General features: G+C 43.8%; 2 protein-coding genes across 11 annotated transcripts in view; one reads left to right on the top strand and one right to left on the bottom strand.

Moving 5' to 3' along the window:
- The window catches only part of slc9a2 (solute carrier family 9 member 2), a 25,777-nt gene extending 15,730 nt beyond the window's left edge, over positions 1-10,047 (bottom strand). Inside the window, exons 1-3 of the mRNA XM_014174391.2 lie at positions 9,420-10,047; positions 3,699-3,913; positions 3,128-3,376 (exon numbers count right to left, since the gene is read on the bottom strand). Of these exons, the coding sequence (XP_014029866.2) occupies positions 3,128-3,376; positions 3,699-3,913; positions 9,420-9,699 (744 nt within the window). The 5' untranslated portion in view covers positions 9,700-10,047. The remainder of the gene's footprint in view (positions 1-3,127; positions 3,377-3,698; positions 3,914-9,419) is intronic.
- Positions 10,048-10,217: 170 nt separating this feature from the next.
- Positions 10,218-22,500, top strand: part of inpp4aa (inositol polyphosphate-4-phosphatase type I Aa) — a 45,497-nt gene continuing 33,214 nt past the window's right edge. For 9 of the 10 annotated variants that reach the window (XM_045707523.1, XM_045707519.1, XM_045707522.1 and 6 more), the window contains exon 1: positions 14,337-14,456. The gene's annotated coding sequence lies outside the window, so the exon portion shown is untranslated. Of the gene's footprint in view, positions 10,371-14,336; positions 14,457-22,500 lie in introns of those variants that run through there. The other variant, XM_045707516.1, reaches the window with a different exon arrangement.

The following is a 22,500-nucleotide window of genomic DNA, read 5'->3' as shown; positions in this document are numbered from 1 at the left end:
ACATTTTTTGGCACCCTTCCCCAGATCTGTGCCTCGACACAATCCTGTCTCGGAGCTCTAAGGACAATTCCCTTGACCTCATGGCTTGGTTTTTGCTCTGATATGCACTGTCAACTGTGGGACCTTATATAGACAGGTGTGTGCCTTTCCAAATCATGTCCAATCAATTGAATTTACCACAGGTGGAATCAAGTTGTAGAAACATCTCAAGGATGATCAATGTAAACAGGATGCACCTGAGCTCAAAGGGTCTGAATACTTATGTAAATAAGTTATTTCTGTTTTTTATTTTTAATACATTTGCAAACATTTCTAAAAACACTTCGCTTTGTCATTATAGGGTATTTTGTGTAGATTGCTGAGGAAAATGTTTCCTTTAATTCATTTTAGAATAAGGCTGTAACGTAACAAAATGTGGAAAGCACGGTAGTATGCATATTGAGAAACATCCAGTGACTCAGGGGGAGCACGGTAGTGTGCATATTGAGAAACATCCAGTGACTCAGGGGGAGCACGGTAGTGTACATATTGAGAAACATCCAGTGACTCAGGGGGAGCACGGTAGTGTACATATTGAGAAACATCCAGTGACTCAGGGGGAGCACGGTAGTATAACTATTGAGAAACATCCAGTGACTCAGGGGGAGCACGGTAGTGTACATATTGAGAAACATCCAGTGACTCAGGGGGAGCACGGTAGTGTACATATTGAGAAACATCCAGTGACTCAGGGGGAGCACGGTAGTATAACTATTGAGAAACATCCAGTGACTCAGGGGGAGCACGGTAGTGTACATATTGAGAAACATCCAGTGACTCAGGGGGAGCACGGTAGTATAACTATTGAGAAACATCCAGTGACTCAGGGGGAGCACGGTAGTGTACATATTGAGAAACATCCAGTGACTCAGGGGGAGCACGGTAGTGTACATATTGAGAAACATCCAGTGACTCAGGGGGAGCACGGTAGTGTACATATTGAGAAACATCCAGTGACTCAGGGGGAGCACGGTAGTATAACTATTGAGAAACATCCAGTCACTCAGGGGGAGCACGGTAGTATAACTATTGAGAAACATCCAGTGACTCAGGCTGGAGCACGGTAGTATAACTATTGAGAAAGAACTTATTATAGACACTAAGCCGGCAGTTCAGTGACTGGTCCTGATACTTTCTTCGGTCCTCTCATCCATGTTAAGACATAGTTTGAACATGAACATTGTATTGACATGGGACTGGAAGGAGCAACAGTATGGATGTTCGTTTGAGTGTTGCATGTGGTTGGAAGCTCTAGCGGTCTGTCAAAGCTTTGAATTACGCTAACTAAACTGTGCCACTAGCACCAACACATTAGGAACGGTTTAAGTGTCTTGTTTCTGGTGCTTCGCTGACCTATAAAACAGCACTCAGCCTGGGGTGTGTGATGTCATTGGCATGTTATGAGAACAAGCAATCAAAGGCACAGAACCAAAGAATGCAGTTATCCAGACAGGCTGACTTCACATGTAGCAACACGTGTCTCTTTGTAACCTATCTCCCATTCTGTCTGCACCTGCATGGACAGTTAGTCACTCTGCCAAGCATCATGATGTACTACTGCTCACAACAGGGACACCTTGTTCAATAGGCATTTCCAGAACAATGTACTCACTGGGTGCTGCACATCTGACACACACACACACACACACACACACACACACACACACACACACACACACACACACACACACACACACACACACACACACGCACACACACACCCCGCCCTGTGCAACTGGGTCCTGGACTTCCTGACGGGCCGCCCCCAGGTGGTAAGGGTAGGTAACAAAATCTCCACCCTGCTGATAGTCAACACTGGGGCCCCACAAGGGTGCGTTCTCAGCCCTCTCCTGTACTCCCTGTACACCCACGACTGCGTGGCCATGCACGCCTCCAACTCAATCATCAAGTTTGCAGATGACACTACAGTGGTAGGCTTGATTATCAACAACGACGAGACGGCCTACAGGGAGGAGGTGAGGGCCCTCGGAGTGTGGTGTCAGGAAAATAACCTCTCACTCAACGTCAACAAAACAAAGGAGATGATCGTGGATTTCAGGAAACATCAGAGGGAGCACCCCCCTATCCACATCGACGGGACAGTAGTGGAGAAGGTGGAAAGTTCATCGGCGTACACATCACGGACAAACTGAAATGGTCCACCCACACAGACAGCGTGGTGAAGAAGGCGCAACAGCACCTCTTCAACCTCAGGAGGCTGAAGAAATTTGGCTTGTCACCAAAAACACTCACAAAATTTTACAGATGCACAATCGAGAGCATCCTGTCGGGCTGTATCACCGCCTGGTACGGCAACTGCTCCGCCCACAACCGTAAGGCTCTCCAGAGGGTAGTGAGGTCTGCACAACGCATCACCGGGGGCAAACTACCTGCCCTCCATGACACCTACAGCACCCGATGTCACAGGAAGGCAAAAAAGATCATCATGGACAATAACCACCTGAGCCACTGCCTGTTCACCCCGCTATCATCCAGAAGGTGAGGTCAGTACAGGTGCATCAAAGCTGGGACAGAGAGACTGAAAAACAGCTTCTATCTCAAGGCCATCAGACTGTTAAACAGCCATCACTAACATTGAGTGGCTGCTGCCAACATACTGACTCAACTCTAGCCACTTTAATAATAAAATATTGGATGTAATAAATGTATCACTAGCCACTTTAAACAATGCCACTTTATATAATGTTTACATACCCTACATTACTCATCTCATATGTATATACTGTACTCTATACCATCTACTGCATCTTGCCTATGCCGTTCGGCCATCGCTCATCCATATATATTTTTATGTACATATTCTTATTCATTCCTTTACACTTGTGTGTACAAGGTAGTTGTTGTGAAATTGTTAGGTTAGATTACTTGTTAGATAGTACTGCATGGTCGGAACTAGAAGCACAAGCATTTCGCTACACTCGCATTAACATCTGCTAACTATGTGTATGTGACAAATAAAGTTTGATTTGATTTGACACACACTTTCAATCTTCTATCTCTCACACTCACTCTCTCTCTCTCTCACACACATACACACACACACACACACACTCACACACACACTCACCACAGTGACAGCATCGTTGAACAGGCACTCTCCAAACACCACGATGTAGAGCTGCTCGTTGACAGAGACGTCCTCGAACACGCTGAGCACGGCCACTGGGTCCACAGCTGAGATGATGGCGGCAAACAGCATGTTCTCCTGAAGGTTAATGTCCTGCACCTCAAACGCCTCGATCTGACACACCGCATACAGAGACATCCCTATCCCAATGCTGTTCCACAGGGTGCCCACCACCGCAAACCAAAGCACCTGTAGGTAGAAGATGGTGTGGGAACTTCCATTGTTCAATGAGGCATAACATGAATCATTATATGGCAAATGGTTCAACTACCAGAATAGAATACAGCAAGTGTATTTCTGTATTGCTTGGAATGTACGCTAATTCTTAGGGTCAGTTTTCCCAGACACAGATTAAACCTGTTCCAGGAATAAAAAGCACTAGAGCCCTTTTTAACATTAGAGCACATATTAGTCCAGGACTATAGGCTTGATCAGTGTCAGGGAAACCGGCCCCTTGAGTCCCTCCAGAGACCATAATTAATAATGGTATTAGCGCATAAAACCATCGTACCGTGCCCACGTTCTCGAAGAACGGCCGCGTGGGCATAAAGTATCCAGAATCCAGTACGATAGGAGGCAGCATGAAGAGGAAGAAGACGTTGTAGCTGAGCACAGCAGGGGGCTCCTCGTGGACAGAGTGCATGATGGCCCCTACGATCAGCCCAATACTGATCAGGAGACATGACTCTGGGACCCAGAAGGTAATCTTGTGGTATACATGGAAACCTGTGAGAGAAAGAGGTTGAAGGTCAGATACTGTACATGACAGATACACTATATATACAAAAGTATGTGGACACCCCTTCAAATGAATGGATTCGGCTATTTCAGCCACATCCGTTGCTGACAGGTGTATAAAATTGAGCACACAGCCATGCAATCTCCATAGACAAACACTGGTGGTAGAATGGCTTTACTGAAGAGATCCGTGACATTCAACGTGGCACCGTCATAGGATGCCACTTTTCCAACAAGTCAGTTCGTAAAATTTCTGCCCTGCTAGAACTACCCCGGTCAGCGGTAAGTGCTGTTATTGTGAAGTGGAAACGTCTAGGAGCAACAACGGCTCAACCGTGAAGTGGTAGGCTACAAAAGCTCACAGAATGGGACCGCCAAGTGCTGAATCGTCTGTCCTTGGTTGCAACACTCACTAGCAAGTTCCAAACTGCCTCTGGAAGCAACGTCAGCACAATAAGTGTTCATCGGGAGCTTTATGAAATGGGTTTCCATGGCTGAGCAGCCGCACACCATGCACAATGCCAAGCGTCGGCTGGACTGGTATGAAGCTCATCGCCATTGGACTCTGGAGCAGTGGAAACGCGTTCTCTGGAGCAATCAATCACGCTTCACCATCTGGCAGTCCGACGGACGAATCTGGGTTTAGTGGATGCCAGGAGAATGCTACCAGTCCGAATGCATAGTGCCAACTGTAAAGTTTGGGGGAGGAGGAATAATGTTCTGGGGCTGTTTTTCATGGTTTGTACTAGGCTCCTTAGTTCCAGTGAAGGGAAATCTTAACGTTACAGCATACAATAACATTCGAGACGATTCTGTGCTTCCAACTTTGTGGCAACAGTTTGGGGAAGGCCCTTTGTTGATTCAGCATAACAATGCCACCGTCCACAAAGCGAGGACCATACAGAAATGGTTTGTCGAGATCAGTGTGGAAGAACTTGACTCGCCTGCACAGAGCCCTGACCTCAACCCCATCGAACACCTTTGGGATGAATTGGAACGCTGAATGCGAGCCAGGCCTAATCTCCCAACATCAGTGCCTAACCTCACTAATGTTCATGTGGCTGAATGGAAGAAAGTCCCTGCAGCAATGTTCCAACATCTAGTGGAAAGCCTTCCATATCAATGCCTATGATTTTGGAAGGAGATGTTCGACGAGCAGGTGTCCACATACTTTTGGTCATGTAGTGTATATGCCAGGCTCTAGAACACCCTGTGGTCTTTATGGGCCTACACGAGACGGACGTAGATGGGGAATGAGGAGGGTTACATTTAAGCAATAAGGCACGAGGGGGTGTGGTATATGTCCAATGTACTATGGCTAAGGGTTGTTCTTATGCACCACACAACGGGGAGCTGGGTAGTTCTGGCTGTGTGAAAAACTGATAGTGAATGCTTTGAAATCATGAATACTTGCTTGCTAGTACAGAATTACTTGCACAATCACTTCCTAGGGGAAGATCTCAAATTCATATTCCTTGCGTCCTGTCTCCTCGTAGCCTTCTCAAAACCTATTGGAGGAGGTCAGAGGAGAGGGACTTCTGGCTTTCTCATCCAATGGGTTTTGAGAAGGAGATGAGGAGAGAGGACGCTTAGAGTATGAAATTGAGATCTTCCCTTAGTCTTCAACATAGATGTACCACTAGTCAAGCTTTTCATACCGCATCCCCCAGCATCCGCCCGCACCGCTGGACTCCCACCCACTACGGCAAGAACTGGTCCCAAACCCACCCGCAGTCCCGCAATGTTATTGTAGGTGTATGTGACACAGCTAACTTGCCAGCCATGGTCCCAGCATGGTCCCAGCAATAACAAAATGCACAAAACAAAACATAGAAATAGGTAACATTTCCAGAGATTCTCACATGGCCCATTATATTAAGCTATCAGTATTACAAACACTGTAGTAAACTATAATCTATTCATATTTAAGTTCATTTCCTTGGAAAGATAACTGCCACGTGATTCTCCGCCCATGCACAGGCAGCCTACTCTATTTCATTCAGACCACACACATACTAGGCACACTTGATCTCACACTCTCAACTAAGAGAGGAGAGGTAGGCTACTGAACATGAAGCAGCAAATTCTGAGTGTGTGAATAATGATACAAAGTGGTGCTTTTAATACAACAGGTAGGCTAGGCTAATGCATACAAAGCTAACAGAGACAAAATGCATCATACCGGCATCATAAGACCGCACTCATCCAACTCTATAAGGCAATAAGCAAACAAGAAAATGCTCACCCAGAAGTGGCGCTTCTAGTGGCCGGGGACTTTAATGCAGGCAAACTTAAATTAGTTTTACCAAAGTTTTACCAGCACGTCACATGTGTAACCAGAGGGGAAAAAAACTCTACACCACCTTCACTCCACACACAGAGATGCATACAAAGCTCTCCCCCGCCCTCCCTTGGGCAAATCTGACCATAATAATTATATCCTCCTCATTCCTGCTTACGCGCAAAAACTAAAGCAGGAAGTACCAGTGACTCGTTCAATACGGAAGTGGTCAGATGACGTGGAAAACAGGACTGTTTTGCTAGCACAGACTGGAATATGTTCCGGGATTCATCCAATGGTATTGAGGAGTATACCACCTCAGTCATCGGCTTCATCAATAAGTGCATCGACGACGTCGTCCCAACAGTGACTGTACTTACATATCCCAACCAGAAGCCATGGATTACTGGCAACATCCGCATCGAGCTAAATGCTAGAGCTGTCGCTTTCAAGGAATCCAGACACCTATAAGAAATCCCGCAATGCCCTCAGACGAACCATCAAACATGCAAAGCGTCAATACAGGATTAAGACTGAATCCGACTACACCGGCTCTGACGCTCATCGGATGTGGCAGGGCTTGAAAACTATTACGGACTACAAAGGGAAACCCAGACACGAGTTGCCCAGTGACGCGAGCCTACCAGATGAGCTAAATGCATTTTATGCTCGCTTCGAGGCAAGCAACACTGAAGCATGCACGGGAGCACCAGCTGTTCTGGATGACTGTGTGATAATGCTCTCGGGAGCCGATGTGAGCAAGACCTTTAAACAGGTCAACATTCACAAAGCCGCGGGGCCAGATAGATTACCAGGACGTGTACTCAAAGCATGCGTCTTCACTGACATGTTCAATCTCTCCCTGACTGAGTCTGTAATACCTGCATGTTACAAGCAGACCACCATAGTCCCTGTGCCCAAGGAAGCGAAGGTAACCTGCCTAAATGATTACCGCCCCATAGCACTCACGTCAGTAGCCATGAAGTGCTTTGAAAGGCTGGTCATGGCTGACATCAGAGACCTACTCCAATTTGAATACCGCCCCAACAGATCCACAGATGACGCAATCTCAATAGCACTCCACACTGCCCTTTCCCACTTGGACAAAAGTGCCCACGAAGCTCATCACTAAGCTAAGGACCCTGGGACTAAACACCTCCCTCTGCAACTGGATCCTGGACTTCCTCACGGGCTGTCCCCAGGTGTAAGGGTAGGCAACAACACGTCTGCCACGCTGATCCTCAACAATGGGGCCCCTCAGGGGTGTGTACTTAGTCCCCTCCTGTACTCCCTGATTACCCACGACTCCATGGCCAGGCACAACTCCAACACCATCATTAAGTTTGCTGACGACACAACAGTGGTAGGCCTGATCACCGACAATGATGAGACAACCTATAGGGAGGAGCTCAGAGAACTGGCAGTGTGGTGCCAGGACAACAACCTCTCTCTAAATGTGAGCAAGACAAAGGAGCTGATCGTGGATTACAGGAAAAGGCGGGCCGAACAGGCCCCCATTAACATCAACAGGGCTGTAGTGGATCGGGTCGAGAGTTTTCAAGTTCCTTTATGTCCACATCACCAACGATCTATCATGGTCCAAACACACCAGGACAGTCGTGAAGAGGGCACAACAAAACCTATTCCCCCTGAGGAGACTGAAAAGTTCGGCATGGGTCCCCAGATCTTCAAAAAGTTATTCAGCTGCACCATCGAGAGCGTCCTGACCGGTTGCATCACCCATTGGTATGGCAACTGTTTGGCATCTGACCGTAAGGCACTACAGAGGATAGTGCGTACGGGACCAGTACATGACTGAGGCAAAGCTTCCTGACATCCAGAATCTACATAATAGTCAAAGGAAAGCCCATAAAAAGCCCATAAAAATGTCAGAGACTCCAGTCACCCAAGTCATAGACTGTTTTGTCTGCTACCGCACGGCAAGCAGTACCGGATTGCCAAGTATAGGACCAAAAGGCTCCTTAACAGCTTCTACCCCCAAACCATAAGACTGCTGAACAGCTAATCAAATGGCCTCCGGACTATTACATTGACCCCCCCCCCCCCTCCCCCACACATTTGTTTTGTACACTGCTGCTACTCACTGTTTATTATCACTTCACTCCTACCTACATGTACAAATTACCTCTAGCCTGTACCAGTAACACCATATATAGCCTCGTTATTGTTATGTTATTGTGTTACTTTTTATTATTTTTAACTTTAGTTTATTTGGTAAATATTTTATTAACTCTTCTTGAACTGCACTGTTGGTTAAGGGCTTGTAAGTAAGCATTTCACGGTAAGGTCTACACTTGTTGTATTCGGCGCATGTGACAAATAAAGTTTGATTTGATTTAATTGGATTGCTGTATTTTGAAAATTATATATCTTGAAAACTTGATCGCTGACATGCAAAACATTTTGGCAATATGTCAACAATGGACTAATGAAACAAATACCAAAAGAACGTTTTGGGGTGGAATTGTCCTTTAAGTCTAGTGGGTCTGTTGCATGTGTTAACTTCATGCAGGAAAGAGGCACCCATGATTGTATATTTCTGTATTATTGTGTAGTGGAGTTTGATTCATTTCTGATAGACCTTTCATGTCTACCTTTGTTTTTGTATTAAAATTATTTTTAACTGTGTATGTTGCTGGTTATTATCACAGTATAATAACTGTATTATACATTGAAAATAGTATGTTAAGTCTCAACCCATACAGTATGTAGAGCAGCAGTAGTAACAACCTGACATAGGGGAACTGAGAAAAATACTAGTAAATGAACCATACAGTAGCAGAGAAAGAGTTCAAAATTGATGTTTAATCCAATATATCCACATTAACAGTCACACTGGTATTCCGTCCAGTATGAAAGGCCATGGCCCCAAGACTGATTGGACTGTACCAGTGTAAGTGCCCCTCTGCAAGGTCCCCATTAGCCCTGTAAATGTGCCCAATTGTAAGTTAATATTTGTCTGTATCCTTTTCTCAAAATTCACTAGAAAAAAAATGGGATCTGCATGGCAGCCAACCCCCATAGCAAAATGTGTCTCCCCTAATGTCTGAGTCAACCCTATAGTATGCCCTTGCCCATCAGGAATGTCACACCTTACCACGAAACTGAGCTGACTTAAAGATTGAAAGGGCAAATACCTTATCGTATTATTTCTCACGGAGTTATTTGTCCATGGTTGTTTACTTTGCTTACCAATCTTGGCGAATGACGCGAGCAGCACCCAAAGCGTGACCTCAAATGGCACCTGTATACGGGCATAATCCATTGTGAAGACCGGGAGATTCGAGTTCTCCGGGTCGGGAAACGCTTGTGGACCCCCCGCTGGCTTGACAGGGGGTAGGGCGGTCACGGTACCAGGGGGTTTGGGTGGAATCTCCGTGTATGTTCCACATGGTATACTAAGGAGAACCAATCCGATGGTTAAAAAGTTAACTGTCAGTTTCATCTGGCTAGGTCCTTCCATAGTGCTCATACAACCAATATATTTAAAACGTACTTGATTGAGAATTGATAAGCAGCTTTGAGCTATAAGAAGTCTACAGAAGTCGGGTGGGTGGCTGAGCCCCTCGCGCACGCTCTCACTCCATCCAAGGCTACGGAGTCAATAGCTCAGAGGACCGCGGTGGAACTCCATGAACTCCAAACTTCACCAAATGCCATTATTTATTATAAAGTCAAGAGTGCAATCCTCAATAAAACAATGATACAATATACTATACTTCTATGCTTAAAATCAACACTGTAGGATAGAACACATTCCAGTTTGCCAAACAAAGTGTTTCTCCCAAGCGGACTGTTTTTGGCGATGACAGCCCTTGACTACTACCCACCTGCTACCTGCACCTGTGGCATGTGAACGCCCATTCCGATAGGGGCTGGGCGCGGCCCGGTACAGTTCTGATTGGAGCAGCCTTCAGGAAAATCACAAAGGACAGCCTGATTGTGTTTCGGTCACTGAGGTTTCGGTAGGCCTATAGGCCATTCAATGGGCACTTTCCTTTTCTCATAGTTTCGGGCCCTGGGTTTCACGTTTCAACTGTACTGCTACTAAACAAAGGAATGGAACAATATAAAGCACATGAAAAAATATCCAAGAGGGCCTCACAACCTCAGCTGTAGCCTGGAGTGGAAGGACTTACCTGGGTATGCCTTTTTCAGGCTGATATTCATATTGGCCATATTACGCTCTTATTAGCCTACAAATCATTGGTTTGATTTGATAATAGCACTTTCAGCTTTCCAATAAAAAATGTAGACATTTATTGTCTGTTTACATATATGTTAAGGCTATTTATACAGACATTTGTATAAAACCTGTGTAAACTGTATTTATAATTATATGGCAATATTTTAGGTTGACAATAATAATATTACACAACATCTGATACAGTATATCACATGCCTTTGTTTCATCTGCCTGTATAAGTACAATCAGGATTATGCCTCATTATAGACATTCATTCTGATTAGACTGGTTTGTATTTCTCCATTTCCAATATGGGTACCATTTTCACCCCATTTTGGAACTTCAAGGGTTTATGACATAGCCCCTCTAGTAATTTAATGGTCACCCTGTCATAAAGCCATGTAAAAAATGTTTAGAATTGCAGGAAATTAGCTGTAAAACTGCACATTTTACTCTCTGCCTGACAGCAATATGTGTAGAATTGCAATACATTTTCTTTAAAAATACAACATTTTCTCAGCCTCGTGGCAAAATGTGTAGAATAGCATGAGATTAGCTATAAGCAGTGGAGGAAAAAGCACCCAATTGTGATACTTGAATAAAAGTATAGATACCTTAATAGAAAGTTACTCAAGTAAAAGTGAAAGTCAGCCAGTAAAATACTACTTGAGTAAAAGTCTAAAAGTATTTGGTGTTAAATATACTTAAATATCAAAAGTAAATGTAATTGCCAAAATATACTTAAGTATCAAAAGTAAAAGTATAAATCATTGAAAATTCCTTATATTAAGCAAAGCAGACAGCCACATTTTCTTGTTTTTAAAGATAGCCAGGGGCACTCTGCAACACTCAGACATTATTTACAAAAGATGCATTTGTGTTTAGTGAGTCTGCTAGGCCAGAGGCAGTAGGGATGACCAGGTGTTATCTTGATAAGTGTGTGAATTTGATAATATTTCTGTCCTGCTAAGCGTTGAAAATGTAACGAGTACTTTGGTTGTCAGGGAAAATGTATGGAGTAAAATGTACAATATTTTCTTTAGGAGTGTAGTGAAATAAAAGTTGACAAAAATATAAATAGTAAAGTAATGTACAGATACCCCAAAAAACGACTTAAGTAGTACTTTAAAGTATTTTTACTTAAGTACTTTACATCACTGGCTAAAAGACTGCAAATGTTTTTCTTTGTGTAGAATGTGTAGAATTCTGTATGCTTTCTCAGATCTTTCCACTGCTGCAAATGGGAGACAGTGGGTAAAAATGTCAATCAGTGCATCTTTGTAGGACTGCACATTGCCTATGATAGAATAGCAATAGCCAACATACACCACAAGATGGCTGTAGAATTGCAGATTTCATCTAGTGGGCAAAACACTAGTGATGCCCAGAAAGAGAAAACATCCCTGTCTCCCACAAGTTTAATATTTGTCAATCATCAAATGTTGCCCGAAAAACAATAAAATTGCTACAAACGAATAAGCAACATATTTTTCATTTAACCTTATTTAGGCCTGAAGTAAATGTGGAATTTCCATTCATCCATTTCATGTAGATGAATTACCTAATGCATGAAAAGTCACAACTGGGCTGGCTGATGGAAACACGAAATGCCGGTTCAATTGTATGAATGCCAACAGACAATTTGTTTCTTTGACATGAGAGAAATGGCGGTGGAAACGCATTTAAGCGCAAATATTGATATAATAAAGTAAATTTGGAGTCATTCGATGATATGCTGTGTGGTCCTCCCACTATGACTTGGGAAAGCATGCAGTTTATTAGGCTACAGATTAAATAAATGATGATGAACTTCAGAGGTGGTGAATGTGGAAGGTGATGCTCCTAACCAATGAATATCGAGGGTTTTATTCTGGTGACATGATGATCGATGCTTGTCTGCCGTTTGACAAATGCAAATAATATTGCTGTTATCCATAATAATCTCATAATGTTGGCACCCTACCCGCACTATTTCTGTGAGCTGTGGCTAGAGCGCACATGCCAAGACCAGAGTGGGCACATTTGCTATATAACGCAACAGTTGTTGTGACTAAAACATCATTCTTGTTGAAAATGCGATGGAAACCATTTTAACTTGTATTTTTCATTCAGTACATTTAACCGCAAAAGTTTTTTATGTGCACTACGTCATCACGCACAGCCTTTTATCGGAAATAAGTCAGTTTGATGGAAACATATATATATATGGTGGGAAAATATGCGTATTGTTTTATACAGATTTTAGAATATTCGCACAAAAATCTGTGGCAAATTGGATGGAAACCTAGTTTATTTCAGTCACAACATCACCATAATGTATTATGCACAAAACTGACTGCAGACGGAGCGTTAAATCGAAATGTGTCTCTTGGAGCTAGGGCGAGTCCTGTACATAAACCCTGTACTGCAGGTGCTATGTATTGATTTTTGAACGGCTTTGAAGCCACCGGTCGGCCATATTGGAACTTGCCAGAAGGCACAGTCCTCCATAGGAACGAATGGAATTCTACAGTATTTCAATTAAATATTTAAAAGAGAAAATTACATGTATTTAAGTATTTTAGTTGTTGTAGCAGGGACAGTAACATTAGTAATCTAAAAAAATTATACTTCAAGGAAAATGTTTTCAGTCAAACGTTTGGACACACCTACTCATTCAATGGATTTTCTTGATTTGTATTTTCTACATTGTAGAATAATAGTAAAGGCATCAACACTATGAAATAACACATATGGAATAATCTAGTAACCAAAAAAGTGTTAAACAAATCAACATTTATTTTATATTTGAGATTCTTCAAAGTAGCCACCCTTTGACGTGATGACAGCTTTACACACTCTTGGCATTATCTCAACCAGCTTCATGAGGTATTCACCTGGAATGCATTTCAATTAACAGGTGTGCCCTGTTAAAAGTTAATTTGTGGAATTTCTTTCCAATCAGTTGTGTTGTGACAAGGTAGGGGTGGTATGCAGAAGATAGCCCTATTTGATAAAAGACCAAGTCCATTTTATGGCAAGAACAGCTCAAATAAGCAAAGAGAAATGACAGTCCATCTTTACTTTAAGACATGAGGGTCAGTCAATCTGGAAAATGTCAAAAACTTTGAAAGTTTCTTCAAGCATAGTCGCAAAAACCATCAAGTGCTATGATGAAACTGGCTCTCATGAGGACCGCCACAGGAAAGGAAGACTCAGAGTTACCTCTGCTGCGGAGGATAAATTCATTAGTTACCAGTCTCAGAAATTGCACCCCAAATAATTGCTTCACAGAGTTCAAGTAACAGACACATCTCAATATTAACTGTTCAGAGGAGACTACGTTAATCAGGCAAACATGGTCAAATTGCTGCAAAGAAACCACTACTAAAGGACCCCAATAAGAAGAAGAGAATTACTTGGGCCAAGAAAAAAGCAGCAAACTAGTGCTCAGCATATGTGGGAACTCCTTCAAGACTGTTGGAAATGTATTCCAGGTGAAGCTGGTTAAGAGAATGCCAAGAGTGTACAAAATGGTCATCAAGGCAAAGGGTGGCTACTTTGAATGATCTCAAATATACACTTTTTTGGTTACCACATGATTCCATATGTGTTATTTGATAGTTTTGATGTCTTCACTATTATTCTACAATGTAGAAAATAGTAAAAAATAAAGAAAAACCCATGAATGAGTTGGTGTCCAAACTTTTGACTGGTACTGTATAAATATATATTTTATGTTAAGTACACATAATATAATTTAAAAGTATGCATTAAGGTGTCTGTGATATAATAGATGCGGTAAAACAAATGTTGACATAAATAAATGCATTTTCATAGCTTCCAAAATATTTTTTCAAGGTTGGGCAGTGCCAAGATGGAGGCATGGAGGCATCAACCCAGCGCCCCTTATATACATCTAGTGTATATATAAATCATTGGTCCTGTACCGTTGCAGACTCCGTCGATTCAAGGAGGAACTGAGATGAGCATCACTAGGCTATCAAATAAATAGCACACATAGACCTACCGTTTCAATAGGGAGCCCTTACCCGTCTCTTGAAGTAAGTCTATTTAAATGCATATGTTTTTATCTCTGAAATATAATATCTGTTTAGAAGAAAAGGATGGGTTAGCATAGGCGTATATTGACAACCCACATTAAACACTGCTGAGTTGAATCGCTATTCTGTGATGCCAAGTAGAGAATTTCTGTTTGCATGACATGACAGTCCCGTTGTAGCCGAGTTTTCGCTTGTTTTGTGTTCGCTGTCTTTATAATGGGTTATGGGAATGTGTAGGCGTAACGGGACTGCTCATGTAAACTGGCGCTGCCAACAACTGGTTCCCATTGAATGAGATCAGGATAGCAGATTTCATCATTACGCAATCTGTGTTATTGTCGGAGCATCATAGCCAATAACACGCTCATTGAGACTAATATAATTATACTAATTGGATGATTGATTCACATACTAGCCTATATTTTTCCAATGATAGGTTATGTATTTTCTTCATGTCTGCATCCTATAGCCTATAGTCTTAGACCGAAGGCGGTTTGTTGACGCCTCGATCAGTTTTACAAAGAACAGAATCACTTAGGCCTACAGCAAGGGCACTGAGTGGTTTTGCGTGTGTTTGTTAACTGTGGGCTATGTCACTGCATGGACGACATGCTCAAAAACACTATGCTTCTAGAGAGCCTTAGCTTTGATCTGCTTGATCTTCTAGCTGTTTATTGTGTGAGTGTGATGAGTGCAAACTGATTAAAGGCATTGACCTAAGCAGGGCAAGGCTTTCTCTGTCACTATCCAGTCATTAACATACACCCTCAGTCAACTAAGCAATCAGTTATAGCTTCAACATTATTGAATTCTCCCTGACCAGTAGTGTGTGTGTGTGTGTGTGTGTGTGTGTATGTGTGACTGTGAATCAGACTCAGATCAGCATAATTATGAAGATCAAGATCTTTCTCTTCCTCATCTTCCTCGTCCTCCTCATCTTCATCATCCTCTTCCGCCTCCTCTTCCTCATCATCATTTTCCTCCTCCTTCTCCTCCTATTACTCATGTTTATCCTCATCCTACTCTTCCTCCTCTTCTTCATCACCCTCTTCCTCCTCCTGCTCCTCCTCCTCATCATTAAAGGTCACTTTCTCATGCTGTCTGACAGTGTGGGAGTACAGTTTCCTTGTTGTCAGGGTAACAAGAGCTTCTTTGTCCTGGGCTCCTTCCTGGTTGTGTGTCAGGTTTATGTCTAAGTCCCCTGATTGTGCTCTTGGTCTGAAAACAGCCATAAGGGGTGTATCTCAATAGTCTCAAGTCCCTCCTCTCTTCACATATCTTTCTTTATCAACGCTGACTGATCTAAGAACACCAGGACAGTCATCTTTTCAGATTGGGATCTATGCAAAACTGAACTCTTAAAACCTCTTAGATGTAAAGTCCCCTGTTTAGGGGACCTTCGTGGTTGTGGTACCGGTTCTGACTGACATTTCCGCTTATAAATCGATCTGTGGACACGGTAGATCGAAATGTCTTGCACTGAGCGATAGCCCTGGTTCCCACAGACCCGGTAGTATTTCTGAGCCTGTGTTATTTAAGATGTGAAATCTAAAACCACCTGAAGCTGTCCATCAACTCCTGGCTGAATCCTAAGTGACTGCCACTGACAAAGCACATGCCTGCAAACTATACCCCATAGTGCAGCAGGAGAGGGTGCTTTCATCACTGTAGCACATTCAGAGATCGATTTATAGCCATAAATCTAAAACAATTCATAGATGTGAAAGAAAAGCACTTTCTGCGTGTCATAGACAGACAAGATTAATATGAGATGAAAGGTGAGTTCCTAACAAGTCCAGGAAGCCAAGCTAGAGCTCTGAGAGACGTTCACAGCGATGGGAGCAGACGTTTTGATCAAGAGAGACCGTTAGAAAATATGTACATTTTCTCTAACACTAAACATACAAATATGTATTTTACAGTTATGAGGAAGGTGAAATTGTATAGTTAGTCGTTTTATAATTTGATTATACTATATTTAGAAAGCATATAAGTTGTTTCAAGCCTTATTCATACAGTTTTGTTGAATAGGAAATACACCATATCAAATATTTGATATTTTCACATTTGTATCATATTTGTACTGTGTACTTGAGCTTGTGTCCTCAAAAGTGACTACACCTCAGCAATTTATAAAAAACTATATCAGAAAGGTGAGATTTGAACCTTGGAGTATGCAGCATTAGTAGTTATTGTTATGTAGATTACATGTATTTACATTTAACTAGTTAAGAGCTAAAGGATGGAGGAGAGAGTGGGGTAAGTTAAGCATTTTTTTACTTTCAGCATCACTTCTTCAAGGGAAATGTATTCTTTCTAACAAATATATCTACATATATTTCAGGATGTTGTGTATCCCAGTAAATAATCTAAATTCATGTAAATGTTACCGTTTTGAAAACATAGCCTGTCCACAAAAAGTGGACTCCTGCATAACTTACCTGGGTATGGAGGAAGTTGAGCCATGGAACAGGGTAAGTTAAGCCGCCTTTCTGTACTGAATGAAATATTATCACTACATTTTTAAAACCATAACTATTTTTATTACCCAAACACAATTCAACACAATCACAATCGCTTTTTTGTCTTTTATACAGTAACAAACACTTTGTACTTAAAAAAAACTTTTAACATACAGTAGGCCAGGCCCTGTTGTTACCTCATATCCCAGCATTAATGCCTTGCATTACGCCTGGGAAGAAAACACTTCAATTTGCTCAACTTGCCATTGGCTCAACCATTGGCTCAACATACCAGAAGGCCATTGGCCCAATCTGGCCCAAGGCAAACATTTTGACTATATTAGCCCACGCAGCTACAATGATGCACTTACATGCTAGGTTTAGGTCCTCATATTGAAGCTGATAGAGAATCCAAATGATGTATAGAACACTCTTAAACTGATCTACTTTGGTTTAGACACAAGCATCATGAAACGTCTGACACAAATTAATTTGACTTGGTGAAAATCCGTTTTTTTTTTACCTAACCGCTTTTCCAATGTGGCTTCTTCCCTCACAGACTCCATGAAATTATGACCTCTTCCTAAAAATTTGGTCAAATTATACATTTTGTGAATGGTTTCCGAGAAACAAGGGTGGCTGAACTTACCCCATTGGCTAAACTTACCACACTTTCCCCTATAGGGTTGTTTGATGTTGAACCTCTGCTAGTACTTGATCAATGAAAGGAATTACTTGGTTAGGCCTGGGAGAGCAGAGTAGTCAGGACAGACTTTGGAACCATGTTTACCACCTACATTCTCCTACACCTAGACAATACATCAGTTATATCAGAGTTCTATAGCTCCTACATATGTGTGTGTCAGATAGAGATTCCTAATCTCAAATGATACACTGCACTACTGTTCACCACAAACACATAGGCCAATGAGGGATGGAGGTTGGCCAGGGATACTGTAGGAGAGTGAAGGAGAAGAGAGGATAGGAGAGGGGAAAAAGAGAGGAGAGGGAGAGAGAGGAGAGGAGAGGGGAAAAAGAGAGGCGGGGTGAGAGAGGAGAGGAGAGGAGAGGAGAGGAGAGGAGAGGAGAGGAGAAAAAGAGAGGGGAGGGGGAGAGGAGAGGGGAAATGAGAGGGGAGGAGAAGAGAGGAGAGGGAAAAAAGAGAGGGGAGGAGAAGAGAGGAGATGTGAGGGGGGAAAAGAGAGTGGAAGAGAGGAGAGGAGACAAGAGGAAAGGTGAGGGGGAAAGATAGGGAAGGAGAGGAGAAGAGAGGAGAGGAGAAGAAAGGAGAGGAGAGGGGAAAAAGAGAGGGGGTTGAGAGAGGAGAGGAGAGGAGAGGAGAGGGGAGGGAGGGGAGGAGAGGAGAGGAGAGGAGAGAGGAGAGGAGAGGAGAGGAGAGGAGAGGAGAGGAGAGGAGAGGAGAGGAGAGGAGAGGAGAGGAGAGAGGAGAGGGGAAAAGAGAAGGGAGGTGAGAGAGAAGAGGGGAAAGGAGAGGGGAGGAGAAGAGAGGAAAGGAGACGAGAGGAGAGGGAAAAAGAGAGGGGAGGAGAAGAGAGGAGATGTGAGGGGGGAAAAGAGAGTGGAAGACAGGAGAGGAGAAGAGAGGAGAGGAGAGGTGACAAGAGGAAAGGTGAGGGGGAAAGATAGGGAAGGAGAGGAGAAGAGAGGAGAGGGAAAACGAGAGGGGAGGTGGAGACAAAGAGCAAGAAAGAAAGGAGAGGAGATGAGAGACAAAGAGACGGGAGCAGATAATACAGAGAGAGAGAGAGAGAGAGAGAGAGAGAGAGAGAGAGAGAGAGAGAGAGACAGGAGAGCAGACAACAGAGAGAGAGAGAGAGAGAGAGAGAGAGACAGGGGAGACGATAATAGAGAGAGAGAGACAGGGGAGACGATAATAGAGAGAGAGAGACAGGGGAGCCGATAATAGAGAGAGAGAGACAGGGGAGACGATAATAGAGAGAGAGAGACAGGGGAGCCGATAATAGAGAGAGAGAGACAGGGGAGACGATAATACAGAGAGAGAGACAGGGGAGACGATAATAGAGAGAGAGAGACAGGGGAGCCGATAATAGAGAGAGAGAGACAGGGGAGCCGATAATAGAGAGAGAGAGACAGGGGAGTAGATAATAGAGAGAGAGAGACAGGGGAGACGATAATAGAGAGAGAGACAGGGGAGATGATAATAGAGAGAGAGACAGGGGAGTAGATAATAGAGAGAGAGAGACAGGGGAGTAGATAATAGAGAGAGAGCGACAGGGGAGTAGATAATAGAGAGAGAGAGACAGGGGAGTAGATAATAGAGAGAGAGAGACAGGGGAGTAGATAATAGAGAGAGAGAGACAGGGGAGCCGATAATAGAGAGAGAGAGACAGGGGAGCAGATAATAGAGAGAGAGAGACAGGGGAGACGATAATAGAGAGAGAGAGACAGGGGAGCAGATAATAGAGAGAGAGAGACAGGGGAGCCGATAATAGAGAGAGAGAGACAGGGGAGCCGATAATAGAGAGAGAGAGACAGGGGAGCCGATAATAGAGAGAGAGAGACAGGGGAGCAGATAATAGAGAGAGAGAGACAGGGGAGACGATAATAGAGAGAGAGAGACAGGGGAGCAGATAATAGAGAGAGAGACAGAAGCGATGGACAGTAGACAGGGAGACAGGGAGGAGAAGGCACACAAGAGCAGGTGAGGAAAGGGGGAAAGGGGGAGGACGGAAGGGGACTAGATTAGGACAGGATGAGAGATGCTCTAGTCCAGCTGGTAGTGACAGTCTCTGCAGGGTGTCTGGCCCTCCTAGCTCTCTCTCTTCCTCACCATCTCGCCATCCTTGGAGAGGGGTGTTTGGCTGTCTAAGCAGTTGTCTGAGCTAGCCTCCCCCAAACCCTGACCCCTTCTCTCAGCCTCTCCATCTCCAACATAAGTACCTCCACCCCCCTAGAACCCCCTGCTCTACCTGTCTCTTAAACCCCACCCCATTCTCCCTTTGAAAGGCAACACCAATTTGTCCCACCACTTTCTGTCCTCAAAAAGCAGGAGGCCTCTTTTCCCCATCACTCTCCCAACCTCCACCACAAAGCAAAATCCATTCCTTCATCCTCCCTGTCCTGTCTTAAAAGGCACCATCTCCTTCAAAAGTCTAAGCCTCCCACCCACCAGATTCCCCCATCCTTAGGCCCATAAAGTGATCCCCTCTCTCAGTGGGACCCTGACTGCAGAAAGTGAATGTCTGAAATCTGATAGATCTCTGTGGTTCTCATGTCTCGGTCTCCTGGAGCAGGCTGCTTGATGCAACACCAGTGTTCTGGGTTTGATCCCTCCTGCTGGGCCACATCCTCTGTTAATGAACTGTAAGTTATCTGTGATGGAGGTCTGATTGGCTCCCGTGGCTAAGCCTCACATCCAGAGAGACGGGGCGTCACACAGTCCTTCTCCCAGAGCCCCAGGATCCCAGGCAATGAGGATTACAGCATGTTAAAGCCTGTTCCCACTGACAATGACTCATAAAGCCTAATGATACCAGTGGCCATCAGACGAGTAGTGGTGCTAATGGGCCACTGTTTGGTTTCATACAGAGCTGCCAGCATAGAGATTACTCTGCCAGTGATGGGATGGGAGGGTAGGAGTGTTTGTCTGTATGCTGGTGAATGTGCACTTCTCTGTGACTGCCTAAGTTTTCATGAGTGGGAACACGTGTGTGTGTGTGTGTGTGTGTGTGTGTGTGTGTGGGGTCTGACATCAGCACATGATGTAAAAATAGACTTGCATACACAGAAACCCTCTGGATGGATGCACAGGCACAAACATCAGGGTCTTTATATATGTATCACACACAATCACAACAGTAACTATACACACACACACACACACACACACACACACACACACACACACACACACACACACACACACACACACACACACACACACACACACACACACACACACACACACGTAACCTGAATGCGTGTGGGTGTGCGGGTGCATGCAAGTGTGTGCGTACGTGAGTTTCTGTATGAGGAAATGCCAAGAGTGTCAAAAATGCCACAGGAAATGTAAACGTCTCAGGGCGAGCGCAAGACCCATTCAGGTTACATCAGTCATCTCAGTAGTGCTTCTCTCTACTTTTATATTTAGTCTATGAGACCAGGCTGTAAAACTATCTCAGCTTCGATGCGTTGAGTGGACCAGGTCAGTTATGTCACCGTATTTTAGAACCTCATGGCTAAGCAAGACTAGCACCTCCATGGCTGTGCTCTGTGATTCTGACACAAGTGACACTTGTCACTCAGTATTGTCGTCAAAATGTCTTCCCCGGTCTGTCAAAATCTTCTAGTTGCTATTTTATTGTTCCTCTTCCTCCACCGCTCCACTCCGCCTCAGTTTTGTTAAATCAGCATTGGTGTGTGTGAACTTCATTGATCAGCTGTCAGCAATGCTGCATAGAAGACAGACTGGGGCAGTGGAGGCTGCTGAGTGGGAAAACCATGTGTTTGATACCATTCCATTCACTCCATTCCGCTCATTATTATGAGCCATCCTCCCCGCAGCAGCCTCCACTGGAGTGGGGAAACGTTTTGCGAGAGAGAGAGAGAGAGAGAGAGAGAGAGAGAGAGAGAGAGAGAGGGAAGCAAACTGAGTTGTTTTGAAACTGATATGAATATACAGGTTTTTGCACTGAGCCAAACGAACGAAGGGCATTTGAGGGCTCTTCTGGCCTGAAAACCACTTTGAGGTCAAAAGGGGAATGGAGAAAGAGAGCGAGAAAGAGAGAGCGAGAAAGAGAGAGCGAGAAAGAGAGAGAGAAAGAGAGAGAGAAAGAGACAGAGAGAAAGAGAGAGAGAGAGAGAGAGAGAGAGAGTGTGTCACAATTTCCCCAGTCTGTGACCAGGAGGACATGGCTGTACGTGTGGGTTTGACAGTTGGGCAGAGCGACAGATTGAGTTTCCTGTTTTCATTCAGTTATGTCGAGATGCAGCAGTATACCTCTCTCTCTTTCTCTCTCTCTTTCTTCCCCTCTGTCTCTCTCTCTCTTTCTTCCCTTCTGTCTCTCTCTCTCTCTCTCTCTCTCTTTCTCTCTTTTTCCCCTCCTCTCTCTCTCTCTCTCTCTCTCTCTTTCTTCCCTTCTGTCTCTCTCTCTCTCTTTCTTCCCTTCTGTCTCTCTCTCTATCTCTCTCTCTTTCTCTCTTTTTCCCCTCCTCTCTCTCTCTCTCTCTCTCTCGCTCTCTCTCGCTCTCTCTCGCTCTCTCTCTTTCTCTCTCTCTTTCTCTGTCTCTCTTTCTCCCCCTCTCTCTCTCTCTGTGACACATTCATATTAGAAGAAAATATGTACACTTGGCATTGTACTCAGATAAGAACCTGACAGTCTCCTTAAACATGTCCAGTGTGTGCGTGTGCGTGTACGTGCATTATTGTATTAATGTCAGAAAATACACACAGACCGACACACGTGATTATGTTGCTTTGAAACATACTTTTATTTTTAAAATATGAGAACTGAAACCTACTCTTACCCGGAAATAATCACAGATCCTCTGACATGACTGGATAGGTGAAAGAAATCACTTTGCTTTTACTCCTTTCACTC

The sequence above is a fragment of the Salmo salar genome, chromosome ssa25, assembly GCF_905237065.1.
Source record: "Salmo salar chromosome ssa25, Ssal_v3.1, whole genome shotgun sequence".
NCBI classification, from domain to species: Eukaryota; Metazoa; Chordata; class Actinopteri; order Salmoniformes; family Salmonidae; genus Salmo; species Salmo salar.
The sequence above is the reverse complement of the archived record's forward strand: the minus strand, read 5'-3'. Positions and strand labels throughout refer to the sequence as shown.